This window comes from Falco peregrinus, chromosome 5, assembly GCF_023634155.1.
Source record: "Falco peregrinus isolate bFalPer1 chromosome 5, bFalPer1.pri, whole genome shotgun sequence".
Taxonomy (NCBI): Eukaryota; Metazoa; Chordata; class Aves; order Falconiformes; family Falconidae; genus Falco; species Falco peregrinus.
In genome coordinates this window covers 91,894,606-91,919,092 of record NC_073725.1, presented here as the reverse complement: position 1 = coordinate 91,919,092, position 24,487 = coordinate 91,894,606, and the positions used below count along the sequence as shown (strand labels likewise).

Below are 24,487 nucleotides of genomic sequence, written 5' to 3'. Positions count from 1 at the left end.
ATTAAATGAACAACTAATCAAAGTCAATCTGCCAGCCAAGTGTTGAGTGAGCTGTGGGGGGTGGGGAAAGGGAAAAGTTTAGGGAATAGGTGAGAGGAGACTCTTTCCAATTGCAGCACGGCACCTGCACGCTGCCTTTGGCATAGTAACAGCGGTTTGGGTGCAATGTGAAGATTACTTTGGAAAGTATTTAGCCTCCCATTTTCTCTAGACAACTTGATCAATTATACTGATGAAGTTAATCAGCATCAAAAGAAAATTTGACAGCTGCAACATGGGCCACAGTGCATAGTGATGAAGACTTCCATGTCAGACCTTGAGTGACTCTTGAGGCATGCAAGCATGGGGGCTGGGGAGATGTTTGCAAGGCCTTCCTGTTGTTGTTTTAATAGTCATCGATCTAATAATGAATTACAGCAGACAAACGATGTAATTCTGCCCAAGTAAATGCTTTGTTAGCGAGAAACAAATGATCAGCCCAACAAATAATGAAGGCAGAGGCTCTGCAACATTTTCCTTTTTTCTCTATACTGCCCATAAACACAAGGACAGAGCCAGCATTGGGCTAAGCAAGTATGTGCCCATCAAACTGATTCTTGCTCAAAGACACCAATTTTTTTTCTGAAAAGGCAAAAAAATGATTTGTTGGCTTGTTTTCACTTCCTTTGGAGAAGTGGGGAAGGAGGTGGCAGGAGGAAATGCTGCTGTTGGGAGGGAGTGGTGTCAGTTTTGGGGTGTGTGTGGTGGGGTTTTTTTTTAATGTCTTCTCCCAGCTCATGTTGTATCAGATCCAACAGAGAATAAAAGCTGAGCCTTTAATTTTCCTACTTATTTTATTTTTTGAGGCATGTGTGGGCATGCACGTACCCACTCTCACACTGATTGCGTGTAGCAACCACCAGCCTCTGGTTCATGAGCTGTGTTGTTTGTTAAAGGTTGGCTGGCTGGTGGGTTAACATCTGACTTCAGTTGGGGCCAAATTTCCTCTGAAAGTGCACAGAACCAGCATCAAAGCTCTCTACTCCGTTAGTTCAGGTCAGTCCTAAATGATTCATCCATCCTGAACGGCTTTCTAGTTTGATCACTGCCTGAAAAAGTAAGTAAATTGAGAAGGCATGAAAACCCGAGAAATATTTTCATGTATCAAAGTACTACATAGAATCTGCTCGCTTTGATCTGTGTCATCCACTGGTGTGTGCCGCAGCCCGCGCAGTGTGAGCCGTCACAGCTCCTCCGCTGGGACAGCTGAGTGTGCCACCAGCGTCCGACGGCTTCGCCACACACAGTGTGGCATTAAAGGCAGCAGCCCTATACCCATACATCTGGATTATACCCAACTATGATAAAGTACGTTGATAACTCTATACAGATGTATATATCCCCACATATAGATAACCATGTTACACACATATATAAACTTACAGAAATGCATATATATAAAAACATATGTAATTTCTAATTAATATGCAGTCATGCTGGTTGTACTAAAATAGTTATGCATTAATTTTGGTATTTAATAATATAAACGCATTAGTAAATTTGTGAATTGGCTCTGTTGCTCTAAACATGTATTAAACCTGAAGTGAGTCACTGAGGACACCAGCAAGGCACTGTTTGAACAGCTTCTACAAGGTGAAGATTGTAGACTGTTGATCATTCTTTTTATTCCACAAGCTACACCATGCTATTACACCCACACAGCACATTTTTAAACAACAAAAACAAGAGTCCTTAGCTCCATTTAGAGTCCTTTAGTTTACAATTGGCTGCACTTAGCATCAGTGCAGCGTTACTGTTGTTTTCATACATCTTATTACCCACTGACTACACACTGGTATGACGGCACTGGGTTTGGTCCCTGGGGAGGTGGTGGTGTACCTGGGAACTGAGCAGATGCGAGTGTCACTGGCCCTTGGCGTTAGAGTGCTTCATGTCATGTCGGTGGCAGCTGTCAGTGATGGGGCGCTTCATGAGTAAGAAGGACCAAGGTTGGACAAGGAAAGCTGATGGAATTTCCCACCTGAAAAAACTGAAAAAAAACCAACAAACAAACAACCCCCCCCACACACACACAACAAAACCACAAGCTTGTGTTAGTCAAAGTGCTGCAAAAAAAACCCCAACATGTAAAAGTAAAGCTGTCTCTAGCATGGAGATCTCAGGCTGTACAGAGCAGAGAGAGGATTACCTGGGTAGGTGTATGTCGAGTGAGAGGTGACGGTAGGCTCTGCACCTCCATGGGAAGCTGTCCTTCACCTGGCAGAGCTTCAGCCACCCTGGTCACAGGAAAAACCACCCGACTGCCTGGCGGTGCTGCCAACACAGGGCGGCAGAGCAGCTACTCACACACGTACTCACACTCGGTCAGGCTCTGGCATGTCACCTATAGCATGTGCTCAAGAAGCATTTTGTAACTGATGAACATACTGTAAAAAATGCCTATGTGATTATGCTAGGAAAAAATGAAGAATGGGAGTGATTTTTTTGGGGGGGGTTGTTGTCATTTACTATTTAGTCAGAATTATACGCAAATGGTTTTGGTATGTTAACACCAAGTTTATTGTTCATAAATATCATCACAGACATAAGCTTTCTGGGCATGCTATATGATAGATAATGACAATTATTTAGGCTGAGTCAGAGCTTAGTCTTCATTTGTGACATTAATTGCCTTTATATATAATTAAATGCACTTTAATGCTTCCATGTACAGAATCTGTGCATCCATAAAAGCACAAATCAAACGTATTTATTAATTTCTAAGAGCTTTTTTAAAAGGCTTTAATACAGTTGAGTGTTTTTTGGTAAACAGTCTTTTTGATAGGATGTTTAGGAAAATATTTTGATAATTACTTTTTGTGCTACAGGCATAATTAATATTATTAATAATAAACTAAGAAAAGCTGAGGGGGTGAGACTCTGCTTCCACCCAGCTCAGATGCTTTGCCTTTCTCTCCCATGCAGGCAGAATTACACCACCAGCCCTCACCGTCCCTGGCCTTTTCCAAAACTAATTCAAAAACACAAGTTTTGAGTACATTGAGGGTGGCTGCACGCACAAAGTTACAAAAGCCAGAGTCCCATAAGATTTGTGCTGTGACCCACGAGCTGGATTCTATCAGCTATTCACCTTCAGCCCACACTGGAGGAAATAGATGTGAACTTACACCTCCCACATCTGGGGCTGCCAGCTACAATTCCCTGTTTTACTGTCAGCTTGCCAGTCGTCACGGCTTTATTTAATATTAACTGAGGGAAAGACGGAAGAAGGGTTATGGGAGGCAAGTTGCTGCATTTGAACCTGTTATTTGTGGTCTCTCAAGTACTCACCGTGGGACGCACTCAGCTTCCTGGGAGGGACACGTGTTGGGTCTCTGGCATCTCTCCGGCAATACCTGCTAAGAGGAGTATCTTCACTCCCGCCAGCAGTTTGGCAAAGCCTTTCTGTGTGATGGCTTCCTAGGCACTAAGTCATCAAATTGTTAAGAATTATATGGCAAAAATGGTGGGCTCCAGGGCAGGCTGCCCATCCGCTGCGGTGCACAGCCTGCGGGGCCACGAGCCCTGTGCCTGCATGGGTCCTTGTGGAGAGCCGTGCATAAGGGGGGCAGCAGCAGCAGTGCAGCATCACACTTAGCCAAGTTATTTTACCCTGAATCATGGTCAGTAAATCCAAGAACTCCAGACAGGGCAGGGGTCAAACTGCCTTAACTACCATTGCTAACCGCTTGTGCATAGCAGTGCATTTATTTTCAAAGATGTCGGTTTGCTGATTGCTTTCTCCATACAGCCACCAAGTTTTTTATTTGTACCAAACATTTATTTTCAGTAGCTGTTTTATTTTCAGTAACTATTATTTTTTGCAGCCCAAGAGGAGTACTCTTTTTTTTTTTTTTCTTTTTTTCTCCTTAAGAATGATCTCAACTTTTTTTTTTTCCTCCAGTTTTTTTATGCCTGTAGTATACTTGGCTGCATATAATGTACAAACCCAAAAATAGACCCTCTACAGAAAATGGACCTACAGGGAACAGTACCAGCTTTCCCTTCTAACTCCTGCTGGAGCTCACTCAGAAGAGCTAGGCTGCATTTTACACCGATGAGCAGCACATGCCTATGCCTTTAAGTCCCTCTTGGTCATCAGGACCAAGGAAAAAAAGTCCCAATTTGAGATGTAAGGTGAGCTATGTAAACAGCAGCCAGAGGAGCAGTGCTGATGGCTGCCAGGCCAAGAGATACCACGGTGAGGAGGGGGCAGTCGGGCTGCAGGGGAAAGGGAGACAGGGGACACGTTGCTGGCATCATGCCTCTCCCTGGAAGCAGAGGCATGTGTGGTCATTTATTTTCAATTATTAATACGTTTTTGTCGATGGAACACTTAGTCATCAGTCTGTTACATCTCTCTTTACCTCACCTGTCACCATCTCCATCACGTTATTAGCACCATACGCAGTCCCTGCAATCCATGGAACAAAAAGCCCAATTCTGCTTCTTAGGATCAGGAGAGGAAGTAGGTGCATGTTCCCAGCACCGTGCAATGTGGGTGTAAAAGAACCTGACCAATGGCAGCAGGTAATTAAACAGACACACTAGTGATGTCATGAGGTAAGTGGTAGAAAAGGCTGGAGATCCGGACATCTGTGGGCAGATGACTGAAAAGGACAATGATCCACATACAATACTGCCGGTGTATAACATTTGTTAGACTCTATTATGAAGACTCTAAATATTATGAATATTATGATTATATTATGAATATTATAATGAGATTAAAAATGAGCCATTTTCAGCAAGGATAAAAGAAAATTGCTTGCAATCCCTCAGGCAGGAATGGCTCAGCTGTGCGGTCAGTCAGACACCGGGGCAGCAGGCTGGGCTCCCCGGCCGCGCTCCCTGCGGGCAGGGCATGCTGCGGCAGGGCTGGCTCTGATCTCCTGACTGAAATGCCAACAGTTCCTTCACACACACACACAGAAAAGACGCCTGTACCAACGGCACTGGTAAAGACTAGCTTTTACGTGGGCAGGGGGTGGCTTCAGTGGGTAAACTGGCTGCGTAAGTTGGACTTTGGGAAAACCAGCTTCCATCCTCCCACGCCAGCAACTTCCCAGCCCTCAGATCTATCAGTGCCAAGTCAGCACAGGCTCTGCAATACGGTGGCGTGAAAGTGTTAAAACACTGCGGCACAAACCCCCAGGTTTTCTGTGGTCTCTTGTCTGTTTCTGTTTATTAATTTATTTTACATTTTGATCAGATCTTGAGTAGATCTTAGCTTTTTTCCATGGGTACCAGGTAACCACTTTAAGCCATTTTGAGATGAAGCAACTGTTCCCTGTAAAATCTTGTTGGATTCCAGAAACCTGCCAACAGTGTGCAGGTGGAGCATGGTGGGGCTGTTCTGCTCACGTCATGTAAGAACACAGTAGTACCAGCCCTTCCAAAGTCCCAAGTCCCTGCTCCACTGCCGCTACATCATCAAACAGCAGCTTTACAGTGCTGGTTCTGACCCCGGGGCTCCCTAGTGTGGGAGCTGCGGGCACTGCCCCAGGCATGCTCCGAAAAAATAGGGGGAAAGAAAGCCTGTGACTTACAAGGTGCATCTGAGCCCTGGTTACGTAGTTAAGAATCATTACAACTGCAAAAAGAAGACAGAGGAAAGTATCTCATCTGCTTTGGCAACTACAGGTCAGACAACACCCTCCTGGAAGGCGTTCACAGGGGGATCCAAAATCCTACCTTGGTAGCTGTAGGAGAACATCAAAGCCCCGTGGCCAAGGAAGACAGTGGGTGCTGCTCCCTCCTGCCCATGGAGACAAAAATCTGGTCTGCAAACCTGCCGAATTCCTGTACGAACACCGTCCTTCCTCAGGGCCTCCACAGTAGGAACCACAGGTAAGGATGCAGTCAGTGCAGCCAGCCCACGTCAGACGGTGCTGCCTCTGGCCTCAACAGGCTTCTTCAAGGCATAGATGGGGTGGCATGGAAGCATAGGCCTACAAAAGGGTGCAACGTTGGTCTGAGAATCATTTTCCTATCTTGGGAGCCATGGTCATCAGCTTTAAGACTTAAAACAGCTTGGTCTGTTCATCTCTGTATGCCAGGATGTGTCTTACATTCTGCCACCCTCTTTCCTGTACCTTCACCATTAAGTGTATACCATACAGGATTGCATGCTTCCATGCACAATCCCTCTTAGTTTAACAGTATGCCGATATAAAAGACTGCCTTTTCAGAATAATTCATAAAAATTGATGCATATCCCCTTTTTTCCTGGATTATTACTCTTGTTTTATTCATTCTGTAGACAGCTAAATCATATAGTGAATATTAATGATGGTGATTTTTCTCTAGCATTATTTAAAGCCAAGATGGTGAATGTTTACTTACAGCCAGCAGGAATTACTTCTAAGTACGGATCATTTATTTCAGGCCACTGTGGGACTCTGTCACGTATGGATTTGGGGCAAGGGAATGAGGCAAGCAAGGCGATGCCTGCCAGCTCCCTGCACACCAAAGCCTTGCTTCTCTCTGACATGGTGATGATGGGAGACAAAAAACGCTGCTCACCGTGCACTGATCTAGTGATGCCACAGCAGTATGTCGAGCTAAGTGCTTGCACCAGGTCCCCGGTTCACCGTGCTAAAGTAATTGAGAGAGAACGGGAAGAGGAGACCACTCGCCACCCGCTTGGAAAGCTGACCTTAGCAGCACTGCTGTCTTCAGGACGGTCCAGAGTCTGCAAGGACACACGCACACATCCTGCTCCCACTGGGTGACACTGGCCCTCCGCCGCGGGCTGCAGGGGTGGATCACATTACTGTGACCGTGCTGTCAGGTTTTATTTTTCAGCTTGGGCAGGTGCTGACAGTTTCAGCTCCAAAGTGCCAGGTTCAGTCCCTGCTGACAAAGATGCATCAAGGGTGCTGTTAAGCAAAGAGTTTGCTTTTCTTTTCTCTTTCCTGATGCTGCTGTTGTCCTTCAAAGACTGTAAAAATCTTCCTTAAGCAGAAAAAAAAGGTGTATTTATGGGTTTTTTGGCCATTAAAAAAACAGGATTGTGGTTGTGTTTTACTTAAGATGCTCAGATGTGTAAGAATTCAAACCCATGAACCTACATATTGACTATAAACCCTCATTGCACAGGGGGGCAGCTGGCACCTCACTGCAGCCCGAGCATCCCAGAGAGATGGGCACCTTCCCAAACCCTGCCTCAGAGGCACACCTCCTCTGGCGAGCAGAGACAGAACTGGTTACATCGTCCCCAGATTAATCAACAATAAATTAAAGGTTTATCATTAAAAAACGGGGTTTTTTTTAGACCACAGCTTCTTTTATAATTTTTTCACACGTTGACTCAAGCTGTTGAACAAGTGTTAGTTAAGGACAAAAAAAATGAATCCTTTGGGGTACATGTGGGTAGTGTTTAGTGAAGTACGAATTTATGCACTGCAATAACATATGGAAAAGCATAAACACTCATTTAGCTCATAGATAAGTGACTCAATGTTAACTTTTAGTCTGTTTATGAAATTTTAAGACAGGAGGATCTTGAGGAAGTGTACCAACTAATTCCTATTAATAGCACGATCTGGGCAGGCTGGACTTTAGGGACATGGGTTAGTGGTGGCCTTGGCAGTGCTCGCTAATGGTTGGACTTGATCTTCAAGGTCTTTTCCAACCTAAATGATTCTATGATTCTATGATAATAAAACAGAACAGTAGAAAGTACAGAAGGCAAATGAAATAACCTTCCCTGCTTTAGCAGGAACTTGCCACTCTAACCCTTGAATGCAAAATACAGCACTCCTGCAAACACCACTTCATCGGTGTCCTGCCTACTCCCTTTCCAACCAGCCATTTTCATCTAGCCAAGCTGCTTTTATTAAAGAGGTGAGCTCCTTTTAAGGACTATTTAATTTACAGTAGGAAATGTATTTGTCTATTGTTTTTCATTTACAAATACACGAAAAAGAAATTACTTAATTTCATTAACTTACCAAAATGTGACTTCTTGTCCCAGTTCCTTCTTCAACAGTGAAATTAATTTTACATGTAATTCATCTCATAGTACTTATACAATGTGAATAACACGTGGACTGTTGATGCTATTCAGCCAGCAAATGGGTTTTCTTGGCAGCCTAATGGTCTGTGCAAAATGTATTTGAGTAGCTTTAGCTATTTCTCTGAACCCATTAGCTGCTATAAAAATCTTTAGTTAACCTAATCTTCTGACTCCATCCATCATAAAGTGTCACTTACTGTGTCCCATGGAGTTCAGCAGGTCCTAGTTCTTACTTCTAACCCTCACCTAAGGAAAACAACACTGGTTTTTTTAGAGAAAAAACTTTTTGTAATTCCCTTTGCACTTGATCCAGGCTGTCCCTCAGCGGCCTCTCTACTACCCACATGCAGGTACGGACGTGCTGCCAAACAGCAGTTTTCTTCTCTAATTCTTAACTGTTGGAAGGGGTAAAGCTCGACATTTTACCTGACCAATAGGAAGTCCTGTACCATCGGTAACAAATGATTTGTGAAGGATTACTCAGCATGGGAACCCAGCCACGTGTCCCCGACTCCACCAAGCGCCTGGCGCTCAGGGTGGCGCAGGAAGGAAAGCGCGGTGCTGGTGGCTGGTTAGCTGCAATTCTCAATTAGCGCTACAGTGTTATAACTGGGCAACAGAGCATGAATCAGCTCTTTGTTTAAGGTTTGTTAGGCGATAATTGTGTTTGCTGCCACAGCTCCCTGTGTAATTGCAGCCATGGGGATGCGACGCTACAGGTTAGCGGCCCCTTGGCACTCTGTGCCGGGGAGATGCTGCCCCTGTCACGCTGCCCTGCGGCTTCTCACCGAGCAACGGGGTCTGCAAGCTTACAGCAACGTCACAGCCACATCTGCAAAAGTCTGAATGCAGGCAGGGGGCTCACAGATACAGGTGGCTGATGGAGAGGCTGCAACCGCCTCTGCTGAGGCAAGGATGTGAGAGCAGCAGGGCAGCGGGGGGTGTGGGAAGATGCTGCTCTAAAGATGTCTCAACTACAGGGAAAAATGTCCAAATTCCTCCTTAGACACCAGGGGATCAAGCCACATAGCCAGAAGAAACTGTTTTCCAGTGTCCCGAAGCCACAGAGCTATCTTATGCTGCCTGATTTCACTCTGAGTCTTAACATACAGAAATGAAAGTGAACATAAACACATATATACATTTTGTACATATCTCTATACATACGGTATATATACATACCTCTTCTATTTTGTCTACTGCGGATTTCTGTTTTAAGCAGCGGCTAATTCATTCCTCATGGATGTGACAGAAGCAGCGATGTCTCTGATGGAAATTGAGGCATCCTCTTGCACAGGTCCATCTCAGACCTGCATTAGCACTGAAGACAAATCTGCAATGTTCCTGAAGAATTAATGATGTCAATTTCATATCAGCTCTTAGCTCATAGTTCTTTGTACCTAACAAACTCAATGCAAACTGGAGATTTTTGATGGGACTTAGTTTTTTAACAATTGTACCCAATGATATAACATTCTACCTAAATGCTTCAATTCCAAAGACTTTAGGTTCTTTCACCTTTTAATTACACCATCTGTGAGCTTCTAGTTTATTAGGTGGATAAATATTCTTATAACTTTTTGGTGTATGTGGCTAGATTGTCAGCACTAGAGGATAAACTGGCAAGATGGTGTCTAAAGAAACCCAGTCTATTCAGAAGAAATATACAATTTCTCTTTCAAAGAATGCGTAACTTTTCTGGGCATGGGAAGAATAAAAAAAACAGGGGACTACTTTATGGTTCACAGCTCCAAGCCTTATTTTGTTCCATGTTTTTGGCTTTCTGATGGGCTCCATGACTGCCAGACATGTACCCTTGTTGGGGACCTGTGCCACCACACAAGGGAGCTGCAGGAGGATGGAGATCAGCCGGCTGGGCTGACTGGAGACTCCATCCTTGGAGATACTCAGACCCCAACTGGACCCGGTCCTGAGCATCCGGCCATCTCTAGCCAGCCCAGCTTTAAGCATGGGACTGGGTAGACTCCAGCAGTCCTTTCCAACCCAGCCACTCTGCGAGTCCATGATCACCGTCAGGGACAGACAAAGCTTCTGCCTCCTCCCCGGGGACCCCAGCAAGGGTTTAGCATGCTCAGGGATATGCACGGCTCCAAACCACAATGACAGAATGTCTTTCCTTTCCACCTGCCAAAATAACTTCTAAGCAATAGGCTTTGTCTGGCTTTATCACAGGCTTATTGTCCCAGCCAAAGATTTATTAAATCCAGCAATGACAGCAGTTCTTTCTCCTAGTCACAAGCTTTTATCTTGTTGTTAAAAGTTTTAAACAGCATCTCACACAACAATGAACATCACATACATTCCAATGAGCCCCTTCAAGGAAGAAATTCAGTTAATCTGTGATGAATGTATCTCAATCTATTGCTTTTTAACTTATAGAAACGACTGTCTCCTACTATATTAAATCATAAGATAAGAGAGGCTTGCTCTAACTTTTCAGTTGGTATAATCCTGTATCTGCTCTTTCACATGTGGCTTTGGAGCAGATAATTTATCCTGCATGTGCCTTCTCCAGTGCCTAGAAAAGAGGGTTAGTAAATTGGTAGAGATTAAAAAGCCAGGGCATTAAAAGCCAGGCAGCAGAGCATTGCTAAGGAAGAGGAGGAATATATCTGGCCTCTTCATGTCTTCTGGTTGGTGCTTCCATACTCTTTTCAGGATTCCCATCAGTGCAAGGATCCTTCTTAGCCACACATAAGCTTAAGATGTTATTTACGTGGGGAAACTGGAACGATACACAAGTAAGGAAAAGACAACCAAAAATGCTATAAACAGTACAGTGAATTAACTTGGATTTCATAGAGGCCAGAGCTGCATCTTGGTAGAAGAGGACTACCTGGGCCATCGGCACCCCTGATACAGCCTTTTCACGTATCACTTTTTATGATGGAGATTTGTCTCGAGTGTTCAGTCTTGTTGTAGAGGATGAATGATTGTGAGATACAGAAGCATGCAAAGCACAAAATACATTTCCTCACAAGCATATTTGCCTCCGTGTACATCTGCTTACCCGTTTATTTTGTGAAGTTGATCCCAACACTCTAATTGCTACTTCAGAAGCATTCCTTGTCCTAAAAATACTTCTTAGTTTCATCTCTTGTGTGAAGGCTGGAAGATGGTGTCTGCTGATTAAGTAAGCAAATGATGTGCTGTCAAGTAAATACGATTTGAAACTGCAGCAAAAAAAAAAATTAAGATCTACAATATTCACATGGTAAAGGAGGAAAAACTGAATGACAGGGAAGCGTATGTGTATGGGGTATATGGCTCATAGAGAGCCATGCTCGCTAAATTCATATACCAAATGTACCAAATGTCAGAGGATGAATGACATGCACTACATTTTCAAAGCCCGCAGGGTTTTACAGAGGAAAACCAAAAGAAGTATGATGTGCACCAGTCAGTGCCTGCAGGCTGTTACACTCACAGAGGATGCAGATGCTGAGAAGCCACACAGACCTTGCAGCCAATGCCTGCCTTCACCCCTCGCTGAGCGCGGGCTGGCACGCTGCCATGGAGTACAGCGCAGCCAGCCCAGTGCCGACGAGATGTCCAAGGAGGGGCTTGCTTGGGCTGGTACCCTCTCATGCTAGAAGTCTCTGGAAAATGCTTCCACTTGTCTTGGGATCTTTCATAGATAAAGAACCAAAACCAACGGGAAGCCCTGTAATGATAAACAAATATATGTGGTTTATGTCATCTGTTTACAGAATAAATCACACTAGGCAGCTGCAAGGGACTTTTTACCTTTTGTACCTTGTTCTTCTTATTATTCATGAACACTCCAGATTTCTTAACAATGAAAGCACTAGCTTAGGGAAAGACAGATCTAAGTTGGAACAAAACCCACTTTCTACACACACAGCTTTTCAGTTTCTCCACCTAGACTGATTCATCCCTCTCTTGTCATTTTCACACCCTTCTCTCCCACAAACATATCTACCTTTTTAGATCAGAAGATGAAATTAAGTAGATACAGCTGACAAGCCAACTGGGAGAGAAATATTGACTCTTCCAAAGGTGATATTACAACTCTCCAAGACTTATTTTTATTTTGTTTTCCTTCACTTGAGTTTCCCTTTCCCTTTCCCTTTTCAGCAAGACACTGTATTTTATAAGGCACACTGTTCTGTCTTTTATATATATAGTAGCCGTAGGTGTATGATGACTTTATGTGTGCATGTATTATCTGCATCTGTATATAGCTGTAGTTTATTCGGAAACAACGCAGTAAATCACAGAAATATTACAGCTCCCTGGCTGCCACATGCTGTTCAGCCCCAGCTTTCAAGGCTGCGATCATCCTCAACAGGTACCGTAACAACTGGGGGATTTACAGAGCCTTCAGCTTCACGCTTTGTGCCATTCTGGTAGGAAACTGGAGCAAATGAACTCCAGGAAAACCTAGCAATCTGTAGGAAAGGGGAGGAAAACATGAAAATCAAGAGTACTTTTGTAATGAAAACTTCAGATGCATCGTTTTTTAACAAACCTGGAGTACAGCGATACACCGCAGCCCACCCCTGCACTCAGCCTAACGTGGATAGCAGTGCGGCTCCTTCTTACAGGGGGCTGCTTTCAGGGAGACCTGCTTTTCTTCTCTGCAGCACATTCTGGCGTTGGAAGTATTCTGCAGCCTTTTCAAGGGGTTAATAACAACCTGAAAGGTAACTTTTTGCTTCTCAAATAGTCGCCAGTGCCAACCGGACAGCACTGAGCAGTCAGCTGTCCCCCGGGCAGGGATCCATACCACACAGCGGGTCACACTTACAGGCAACTCTCAAAGGGCAAGGTTTTCCACATACGTGATGACCAATGACTAAAGCACACCTGGTAAGGAAAAGACTGCAGCCTTCAAGCTTTAAGTCATGACATTTTTCAGGGTTCACAGCTCATCAACAGAGCTGTCTGCCTCTAAAGAGGACCCCACCAAGCACACTTTCTTGGCAAAGCTGTGCATGGAGACACCTATCCAATAATATCTACCTGTAGACACATAGAAACCAAAAGGTAGACTATGAGAAAGAAAAAGAAAGTGCAATTTAGGAATACATTTAGAAAGGAGAATTTTCCAGAAATTTCTCAATCATTTTTGATCACGGTACCATTGTCTGGTCCTTACCTTCGTATCTGGAAATAAGCAGCACACCGAGCAATGAAGTAAACCAGACCTCGTGTGTCCTTACACACACAGGCATACATAGACCGGCATGTTTACTCAGACTAAGCGAGGGTGACGTACAAAATGCAGACACTAGAGGGCAAGGATGTATACAAATTTATTGAGGAGGGCACAAGATATTGGGCACAGCACCTGGATAAAGCGAAACACCAGCCTTACACGCTGATCCATCAGTCCTTGCCCCCGTGAGTGACACAAACACACTCACTCAACAACACCCATCATTTGCTGAAGTCCCACTTCACCGCTGCTTTGATAATTCGCTCTCTTGGTAAGTTTCCTCAACTTTGATCTGTACCTACACACAGCTCTGTGGCTGTGAGTGTGTGCAACCGCTGGCCCACAGAATGCTGTATATTTACAAACACACTAAACATTACGTGTCACAGAGAAAGCTGCCCTGAAGGAAGCTGACATAGTGGAGAAATCACTGAGCTTTGGAAGTAACCAAAGGTTGGTTGTACAACCTTAGCTGGTCCCCTTAATACAGTATTAGACGTCCTTTAATTTCAATTAGGTGTTAGCATAAACTATTTTGTTTTCCCCAAAAGGCTCTAGCAGGGCAGTATAACTTAATTAGCAACCTTCCCACATTTTAGTCACATCATTCAACATGAGCCCCAGGCCTTATTTGCTGTGACCTACACAAAACCTTCTCTGAATAGAACCATTCATATAATATACTACCTAATACTACTAACTCACTTATAGAAAGCTAACAACTTCCTTTTCAAGTGTTTCCATGTTCTTTGCTCTACTTTGAGTGTTTTACACACATCAGTAGGCTTTTTCCAGAGGTTTCCTCAGATGGAAGGAAGGTGTTCCATGGAACTTGGGAAAAGCAGACCAAAGCAAACATATCTGCATGATAGCGCTCTGTTGTTTCATTAGAGCTCACCCATCAATGAGCAGATAACCAAGCGTGGTTTATTTTAGGAGTTTCAGGAGTACTTGACGGAAGCCCACCTAAAGCTCAGCCCAGTGCGGTGCCCTGTGACACATGGAGGGGCTTCCACTGTCCCTGGGGATACCAGCAACTACACCCAGAGGAGGGACAGCTTTCCACCCACGTTACTGTGAACACAGGAGGAAGAATAAAGAGTTCATATTTCTGAAAGCCGATGCGTAGCTAAAAGCCCAGGGATCGATGCCTGGAAGCTAGCCAAAGCTGCAAATGAGGGTTAGGAGGGAAGGAGAGAGCTCCATACCCATGTGAACACTTCTGTCCTGTGGCTTTCTTCAAGTGCTGGGTCCTGGTTGCCACAGGGGGCAACTGGAAGACTTGTTTGCCTTGCAATAGCTATCCATTGCCCCGACAGGACAACTAAGCCTGTTGTAATACCGGAGCAGACAGTTTAGGCTCCTTTTTCCCATGTGCACTGCTGTGAGAGCTGGTGGAGGAGAAGACAGCAGAACTGCGCTCCACACTGCTCCCTGAGCAATGCTCTAGTGAACGTGTCCCTGCCCACGGCAGGGGGGTGGCACTAGATGGTCTTTAAGGTCCCTTCCAACCCAAACCATTCTGTGATTCTATGACTGAGACATTTCTCTAGTTGCAAGGTCGCTCCTTCCCAGTGAGCCCGTGCAGCCACGATGGGGGGCTGTGCTGAGCCCTGGGTCCTTCATCCTGCAACAGCTTTATCTTCAGAACATAAAGCCTCTTCTGATACACTCTCAGTATCACAGCATCCCAATGCCTGTCTTTTTCCTACCACCTCCTGGGAAGCCTGAGTTGGATTGACAAGAATTTCAAGGATGTGAGCTGAGCAGCTGGCATGGGTGAGGGCTGGCTGCTGGGGAGTCCTCCTCTTCCTTGCTGCCCCCACGAAAATCCCTGTGAGAAAGGCAGACACACAGGAACAGCATGCAGAGATCTGTTGTCTGCAAATTTGAAGGTAACTATTTTCACAGCTGGTACTTTTCAAATCTGCCCAAGAGAAGAAATCGGGAGAGACCAAAGATGCCATGGTGCTCAAAAGGTGACCAGATGAGAACTGTAAAGCAAATCCACTTAAATAAAAAAAAAATAAATAAAAAACCCTCAAACTTCCTCTCACAAAGATAACGTAACTGAAGCTGATGAATTGCTTCTATCTGACCAAAAAAACCCAAAAAACCAAACAAAACCAAACAAACAAACAAAAGACAAATACTACATACATAAGGAGGAAAAAAAGCAACTAAGGAGAATTTCTAAAAGAAGTAATCTTGGAACTGAAACACAGAATCTAAGGTCAGAAATCCCACAGTTTGCTCCACCACGGCAGGAGAAACTGCTGACACTGTATAACTGTATTCTGTTTTTCTAGGTGGAAAGGAAGGTAGGAGGAAAACAGCTAAATTCCTATTTGCCTAAATAAGATTCAGCACAGCAGCCACATAATGCTTATTTTGTATCATATTTCATGATGCATTCGGGATGCTAAGAAGGCTACCCCCTTGAACGGGGGGGTTATGTTGCGGTTCACAGCTATACGAGTACACGCACACCTATATTCAGGTCTCCCCAACAGGTAACTTAAGAAAGCAAAACCATAAAACACCTTGTACTTAGCTAGAACCACATCTTCTTTCTAAAAACTAAACTTCAATGTGACAGGGCACATCAGGTCCAACTTTACAGAGATTCCTCGTTACTTCAACCAAACCACTACATAACCACGCAGTAACTGTACCAGGAGTTTCAGGGGTAGTCAGACTGCAGAACTGGGAGAAATTCCCAATTACATACCTACAAGCAGTGCTGAAACTATGAATCAGCTGTAGTTTCTTCCGCAGGTGCAGGGAGAATATTTTATTAATTTCCATTTGTTCAGTCGGCTTCTCCTCCACGGCCGCCTCATTCAAAGCGCAGAAACCAAACGGGAGTTGAAATAACAGGAAAACTTGTTTCCCAGTTCCAGACAGAATAAAACTATTCAAAACAGACATTATAATCAGAGCAATTAGCTGTAAAGTATTAAAATGAGTCAATAACCAGAAATTCTATTCATGAACTTTAGCGTTCATTTCTATTATTCAGTACAGAGAAAATTTTAAAATTAAAAACATATTTTGTCATGAACTTTTCTGAATGCATTCAACATATTTGAAGTAGTTTTACTTAAGTAGCAAAGGGGTTTTAAGATGCTGCTGATCTTTTTTAAACGAATTTTCCTTCCCATCCAAAAGCTGACAGATATCACAAGTAAAAAAGTTAATTAAGCCAATAAATAAGAAATCTCCCTCTTCATTTTCTAGTGCAATAAGAAGTGAATAATATGAATGTGAATGCTGCTCTGTTTGCTATCTAAAATCATAACCGAGGGTACAGTGTACTTATCTGAACAGCAGAAATCAGCATCAGTCTTCAAGCAAGGAAATATCACCTTCGTTTAATAAATTAAGAGACTTCCAGTGTGGAAAAGGACCAATTATTGTTATCACTTACAAGCATTATAAATAAACATTATAAATACTAAACCCAACAACTCTGAGAAAACAAGGATTTGCTTTGTTAAGAAAAGAGCTAAGTATTAAGTGCATCAGGCTGTAACATACATCTACAGCCAATACGGAAAGCAGCTCCTAGCTGGGCTTGGAGCGTTCCCTCTGCCGGGGGTGACCGCCTGTCCCGGCCGCACCAACCTGACCAGGGGGGTGGGGTGGGATGGGATGGGGTGGGATCGGATGGGATGGGGGCTGTGGGAAGCCCCCAGCCCAGGAGCTGCACAGCGCAGGGGTGAGCTGCAGCTCTGTATCTAGCCCAGACCTGCCGTGGGGGTGCAGGTGGCCACCTGGAGCTCCCGGGGCAGCCCGCAGACCCCAGTTCTCCCAGGCGAGCAGGAACGATGGGGGAACCAGCGGGATGCGGTGGCAGCGGCGCATCCTGCTGCTGGGAAGGCAAGGCTGTGGGGATGAGGGATGCGGGGGGCACCACCCCTCACCAGCAGCTCAGGCAGGGTGGCATCTCTAACACTGCGTCCTGCTTCCCAAGCTGATTATTGCCACGTTTCTGTCGGAATCACTCCAGCCACAGGAACAGCTAATCAGGCATTTGTTCTCAGCACCACGAAGGTAATCTGATGGAGTGTTTCCACCACACTACCCTGCTTAACACAATCATAACTTCAAAGCCAGTGCACTTCGAGTTCTACAGAGGTTGTTTTTATTTACAAGGAAAAACCTCAGGTTTCGTTCACACAGCAAACATGTGCCGGGAGGAAGATGTCCACAAGGAAATCACCTGAAGTCCAGGGCTTTTGAGCATGTCAAGGCTCATGGAGAAATGAGGCAAGATGAGGGGGCAAATCATTTTTCCCCAAGTATGCTCCCTTTAAAGTGTTTGAGCTTGCCTTCATGAGTCTGTTCAGCAAAAGAAAATGTAAATGGAATAAAAATAAAGAATTGCTATGGGAAGATGCATGTATTCATGGCCAAGAACCAGAGCCCTTCACATTTCCAGCCTCCTCTGCACAACCAGGAGGAAAAAGCACTGAAATCCATAAATCACTGTATGTCTCTTTGAATTAGGTACTGTCCCACAGGAGCACCGATGACATTAAAACTGTTTTGCACTTTTGTACGTTAACTGCTAAATCCATAGCACCCAGGCTGCTTCAGCCTGTTTAGACTACAGCGTTGCTGTGCTGGGTATATAAACCGGCTTTGCTGACCCGCACAGTCTTGTCACAGATACATGTTTTTGCACTGGACAGAGGAGGACAACGTAACTACTGCTGTAATAAATACCACATACTTGGTTATGGGCCATCTATTGAACGGATCTTGTATCACAAATATTTGTGGTGCATAATACTTGGCAAAGATGTACACTCCCTAAGGAAAAGCACAAGTTTCAGAATCCACTCTGCATGCAAAGAAGCAAAATAAAGGCTGAGGGCACTGCAGAGAACGAGGAAAAAGAACCCCAACATCTGAAGGAAAAAAGTTTAATGCACAAAATGACTCAACTCAGTGATTAAATGATTAATGTACAAATTTTTGGCTATAATGTTTTCTTCCTCAGATTTGAGGCAGTTTCCTTCAACTGTGTAAGTTTCTGGTTTTGTTTGCTTTGCTTTCCTTAAATATTTATGCTATTACGTTTCATTTGCTTAGCTTTACTTAAATATTTAAGCCATAATGCTTAACTGGCATAAATATTTTTTTTCTTTAAAATCTACTTAGCTGAAAGATAAACAACAGAGTAAGAAATCAGAAATTACACTGGAATTTTAGAGGAAGAACAGCAATTAACTCTGCCAAGGCGTTAACCTTTTTAAAATGATGCTATTTGCCTATGCACTGCATTTGATGAGCTATGTACTGACACGTACTAATTGTTCTAAAGAGATTTTCTCAATTTCATCTTTTTCCCATCCCTTTCCTCATTCTGCTTCAGATTCCACATTAAGCCTTTCCACTCCTCACTGCTGTGATGAGGACAGGCATTTCCACCACCCCGCTACACCACGAAGAAGCTACCGCAGGCTGAGAGAGCAAGCACACGAAGAGCTGCCGGACAAAATGAAAAACAAGATTAGCAGCTTCCCTGCAAGCCCAAGGAGCAACCCCTGCCGGTGCCTCGTGCTTACAGCCCTGTCCTGCCGAGCCCTGCTGCACCAGCGCCCAGCCAGATCCCCGGCCAGCAGCCACAGAGCGTGGCCACTGCCACCTGGCACGCCATGCACTGTTTAGCCGGCTCTGCCCGCGAAGCTATGGAACGCCTTCCCCAACCCCCATGGTTCAAAGCAGGTGCTGTTCCGCAGAGGATGAGGGAGAGGAGCATGGGGCACCGGCAGGTCCCCGCTGCCTACAGGGAAGGGCGTACCAACATTCCTGCCTGGGAAATCCCACCAGCCCAAGGAAAGAGGCCCCACAGGGATGTACGTTTATCATCTTAAGTCTGCAAAGGCACCTTCCTTGCCCTCAAGCAAATAAAAATCACATACACATAACTTATTCTGCCTTTTCTTTATAATTCTATTAAATGATGAAATGCTTATTGGTGCACACCCCAGCAGCGTAAAGTCAGAAATCTGGTTCCGAGACTTAAGACTTATTTTGTCTCAAATAAAGGCGGCAGAGAGTTCCGGCAGACAGGCTGGAACTCACTCTGTTCTGTGCAGAGTATCCCCTGTATATTTAAATGAGGAAGAAGGAACATTTTTATTCCTGACACCTGCCATAGAGTTTAAGCACTATAATTATTTCTCTACTAACACCAGGTGTTACACACATTAAATGCAATATTGGAGACTCAGTTACCACTGCAGTCTTCTGTATATGTCTGTGCACAACGTCAAAATGGAATAAAAATATATCACAAATTTCTTCCATAGCGCTCAAGATGAATGAGCATGGAAATGGTATGTATCTGAAATACCTCATGTGTTTTTCTCAACAGCAATGGTTACAATGAACAATAAATCTTTCTCCCCTCTAAGTAGATACACGATATTTTTATAAGGATACTGATTTCACAAAACTAAAACCAGTGAAATGTCAGGATGAAGTACGGATTAGTCTCAACAGTGCTAAGGAAACATAAGAATGAGGGGTTTAGTAATGCATATACATCCCCTACATCACCTGCTGCAGCAAAACCTCTGGGAATTAAAAAGTGGGACACCAGCCCCACGTGAAGCCTACTCTTGTTCAGTCTGGCACCAGTGTGGCTTCAGGAGCAGCTTTCCAGCCAGAAATTTTGTGCAATTTCATTGCTGGTTCAATTGTTAGGAGACTCTCAAGTGTACACTTTGGTTTTTTCACTTCAGTGGGGCTGCCCAAGCCCATGGGACCCCCAAGGGCACGGCCAGGACACCCAGCCACGGGCAGCACATCACCTCTGGAGGCAAGGCAAGGGCAGTCTACACCAGAATTAGCCTCGAAAGTAACAAACGGGATTTCAAACCCCACCGAAGGCAAGGTCACCCGCAGTCTTCACGCGAGGTGAGATTACAGAGGGATTTGGATGAACTGCCAGCTCAGCTGGAGCGCTGCAGGTTGCCTCTCCCCACCGCCGTCTCTAACTCCTGCTGGCTCGCCGCTTTCCCACTTTCCTAAGAGAGGGTCCCAGGAACTGGTGTCAGCCATGGGCAGCTGCAATCTCTCACAACATTTTGTTGCCTGCAAAGACACGTGGCAAGCACCGCTGCACTCCCCTGTGCACCTCCTGCTAAACCTTGGGCTGAAAAGGTGTGGGAACTCACCGCAGCAGCTCTAATATGCAATTAATACAGAACGTGCTAGTTTTAGACAGGAGTTCTTTGAAACTTCTGGGCCTCGAGCCTCAAATATAAATTAGCAGCAGGGCTGTTAATATATATTTTTTCCCTTTTGCCACAATGATGGATTTTTTCACTTTAAAGATAAGACATGGCCTGATAGAGACAAATATTGACAGAGGAGATAAAAAGGGCTGTTATGACAATAGGCATAATGAAGTTGTTTATAAAACTATAGCTGGGAATAGATCTCTTTCCCTTCCATGGAATATTGATCCCCCCCAAAAAATAGAAAATTAGCTTTCTTCCACATGCTGTATCTTTACCTCTATTCTATACCTGCAGTATAAGCAGCTAACTTTTAAAAGCAAAGATCTCAAATTGTGTTGCTTGCTGATTCTTTACCAAACCACTGCAATCAATCCTGCACTGCACGGCTGTGGTAAAAGGGCTCAAAATCCAAAAATTACCTGATACACATTTTATAGGGAAATTCTGCTCCCAAGTACACTAGCCTGGAGTAACTCCATGGACCCTGGCACCAAGTAAAAACAAGGTCTGACAGATCAGAAGAAAAGAGCACATCAGGGTTCTTATCTCCCTCGTTGAAAACTAGAAGGAAAGGAAAAAGATATGAGATGAGAATATTTCCCCTACTTGAACACCTTTAACTCTCCATGAGATGAGAATATTTCCCCTACTTGAACACCTTTAACTCTCCCTTGGTCTTTCTCTCTCTCTCTCCCTCTAAATTAATATATAATGTATAAAAATTATATTTAAATTAATATAAATTCCATGATGTCTGGGCCACAAACCCGTTAGAAAGCGAAGATGCTGCCACCCGAGGGAGGGCCCGCAGCACCGGGTCCATCAGCGCAGGCCTTCAGGGATGCTCGGGACATCATCTGCCCCATGGCTGCAGCGCACTGCAGCCTCGGCTGTGCACTCACTGGCCAGCCCCACTCCTCCGCTCCGTTACTCAGGCTTGTTGGGACTGATGCAACACCTATGGATAAGACATTTTTCAATTTATGATCTTTCATTAGGTGTTTAGCAACGCCAGCTTGGAGCCGAGCAAGTGGTGCTTCTCCCAGTCGCCAGAGCAGGGGTACCGCAGGTCTAACTCCCCCGGCGCAGACTGGTGCCAGGGTGGCAACAGACATCCCCGAGCATCCCCGGGGCCACGGTGGGTTTGCTCTGCCCTTCCCTCACTGCTGCAAAACACGTGCATGAACATGTTTTCACAAGGCTCCCCCGGCTGGTTTAAGACAGGAATGTGAATAACGGAGCTGCAACACACACCCCGGGGGCTTTGAGGAACAAAAAGGTATGAGGGCATCTGGGTCAGATCGACTGGATTCGGTTGCTGACTACCACTACACCAACACCCTGGTAGTGAGCAAACTTCAGTGCTACTCCTTGTCGGAGCTGAATAGCCCAACTAGTATTTTTTCCAAGACGCTGTAGCGCACAGCCATCCCAAGCTGTGTTCAGTAAATATAAACCAGAACCAGAACCACCTAATAACTCCAGAGACACAGCCTGGCAGGCTGTCTCTGTCAGACGAAACTCCATCATCTCAAACCTCCCTGGAGTCTTCCTCTGTAATCTATCACTAAAATGAAATTATATTGGTTACCATAGAAACATCCTGACCAATAGCCTGAGCATTATTTTTTTTTAATAGAAAGTGAAATATTGTTTCATTCAAGCAAAAATCTGCACTTCCATCGGTGCTGGTTTTCGATAAGTTGATGTTCTGCTCACTCATTCACCTGGCAAAAGGCAAAATTTTTTATTTTCAATTTAGTGCACTGTTAGTACTGGTTATGTCTCCTATTGCACTTTTTTTCCCCCCTCATGCATAAACTGCTGAGTAACTCCGAGTTGTACAGAGAGAAAAGGCAATGAATGCCCCTTGGTTGAAACCACGCACTATACATCTGTGTAGGGCTCTCCATTTTTATACAGAAATGATTTAATATTGGCAACCTACTCACATTTTATACTGAAGAAATCATATAAAGCAGCAGAACTAACTCTGGCAGTAGAAGTGAAATACTTACTCTCAGCTGCAGTCTGCGAAGAAGCCCACAGGATGAAATGCTGCGGGCTCCAAGGGACAGGGCGGCCGAGCCCCACGTCCTTCCAAGGGGTCTCTGCAGCACCACCACCTCCGCAGGAGGGAAGAGCAGAACCTGGATTTTTGCAGAAAGTTGAACAGCTGTACCGAGATACCTCCTTCACCTCTTTAAAGCAGACCGTCGCACGGTTCCTCGGTTTGCAGCAGTAACATTCCATTGCAGACACATGCTGACTAGGTCTTTGCATCCTTCATCTCAGCAGATGCTTGGCCAGACCCTTCCTACCCGCGTCTGATGGCACCAGACTGTCCCAGAAGAGGACCCAGCGCTGGCTCTAGCAGGCATTGTTGACTGGGGCACTTCTCATATACATACAGTATGTTTTTAATCTCTGTGCAATTGTCAAGATTTATAGTGTGATTGCAGACATAAATTTTCCTTGTCCAACAAATCAGAAAGCAAGCTTATGTTATTACATGAGGCTAGACTTTTATATAGCTGTATTTTTCTTTATTTCCAAGACAGTAAAAATATTCTGTTTTCAATCCAAACAAAGCCTGTTACGAACCTTTTTTTTTTTGTGTGTGTGTGTGTGTGTGTGTGCATACAGTCTGTATTTCAACAGCTTGTTTAAAACTAAAACCTAAGGTAGGAATAAGAGGCCTGATTTTTTATTAATCATGGGGGAAGAAAAACGCTTTCAGTCATGTTATGCCTACAAAGTAAGGCAGTTCCCACTAGTACCTTCAGTGGTTCAGGCTGCTTCCCAGGCATTTCAATCTACTATACCTGGGAGACAAAATTATGGCAATATTGGTAAGTAATGGATAGGGATTAGTATTCAACCAGCCACTTAATTAATCAGAAGAAAAGGTTAACTAAACATTAACACTGTTCAGGGTGCTCCCGCTCTGTGAGCAGCGCTGGCCTCCTGTTTGTGACTATAGCTGCTGGACTACGAATACAGGGCTGCCGGTCAGAAAGCAGACATCAAAACTCCCTTTGTTTTTTTTCCCAATGTTTTCAATATAGTAAAAAACCTGTAGAGGTGGTTATAAGTCCATAAAAGAACTGTTTGTGGCTTCTCAGGTTTTGGTGTACAGTGGAAGAGATAACATACATCCACTGATAAAGACCCTGATCCTGCATGCAGCTAATGCAATTTCACAGTAAAACATTTTGCCATTGGTGAAATCATTCTCCAAGACCAGAGTACCACAAGATTTCTACTGAGGAGCTAAGTTTTAGGCTGATTCACATTAAGCAGTAATTTCACTGGACACGGATCAAATGAGGAGCTTGTGGCTATGCTAAAGTAGTTATCCTGAGCATGAGCTACAGCTTTCAGCATAGGGACAGATACATCACATACAGCTTTTAAAAGAACAGACACTGGAAATGGACCCTTATCTGACAGCCTTTGATGTACAGCAATGGGCAGGAGAACTGTAATTATTCATAGAGTTACCTGCAGTGTATGATAGCAATATAATTATTTGCCTGTAACTTCATATAATTCCCCGAACTGCAGCCTGCAGGATGCAGCAACGGTGATTCAGTACCTGCCCTGTGAGCAGCCCAGCGTGAGATGCTGGTGCTCCTGGTGACAGCAGGGCTGGCACGGGGGCGAGGGCTCCCACTCCCACATGGAGCACCCGCAAGCACACCACCTGACGGGCGCGGGCACAGGCCTGGGCACTTCTGCATAGAAAACCCTTCCCTGCTCGTACTTTCAGGCACAAGTTACCATCGTGTTTTGAATTTTCACCAGCTTTTATGACTATGCAGTCTATTTTCCACTCTCTAAGAAGTGAGGACATTTCAAACATAGGCACATCAATACATGTACATCAATCAATGCTGTACGTTCCAGTATATCAATAAATATGTCCACATAAGGAGACAAAAAATACAATATGATGAAGTTACG

General features: G+C 44.5%; 1 protein-coding gene across 12 annotated transcripts in view; it reads right to left on the bottom strand.

The window, feature by feature from the left end:
• Positions 1-2,494: 2,494 nt before the first annotated feature.
• LOC114012898 (uncharacterized) overlaps positions 2,495-24,487 on the bottom strand; it is a 204,032-nt gene continuing 182,039 nt past the window's right edge. For 4 of the 12 annotated variants that reach the window (XM_055804700.1, XM_027790624.2, XM_055804699.1 and 1 more), the window contains 6 exons: positions 22,540-22,671; positions 20,941-21,082; positions 15,994-16,176; positions 11,508-11,744; positions 11,091-11,253; positions 2,495-9,403 (listed from right to left, as the gene is read on the bottom strand). In XM_055804700.1, the coding sequence (XP_055660675.1) occupies positions 9,290-9,403; positions 11,091-11,253; positions 11,508-11,744; positions 15,994-16,176; positions 20,941-21,082; positions 22,540-22,671 (971 nt within the window). In that variant the 3' untranslated portion in view covers positions 2,495-9,289. Of the gene's footprint in view, positions 9,404-11,090; positions 11,254-11,507; positions 11,745-14,088; positions 15,097-15,993; positions 16,177-17,487; positions 17,607-20,940; positions 21,083-22,539; positions 22,672-24,487 lie in introns of those variants that run through there. The other 8 variants (XR_003555638.2, XR_003555639.2, XR_003555636.2 and 5 more) reach the window with 8 other exon arrangements.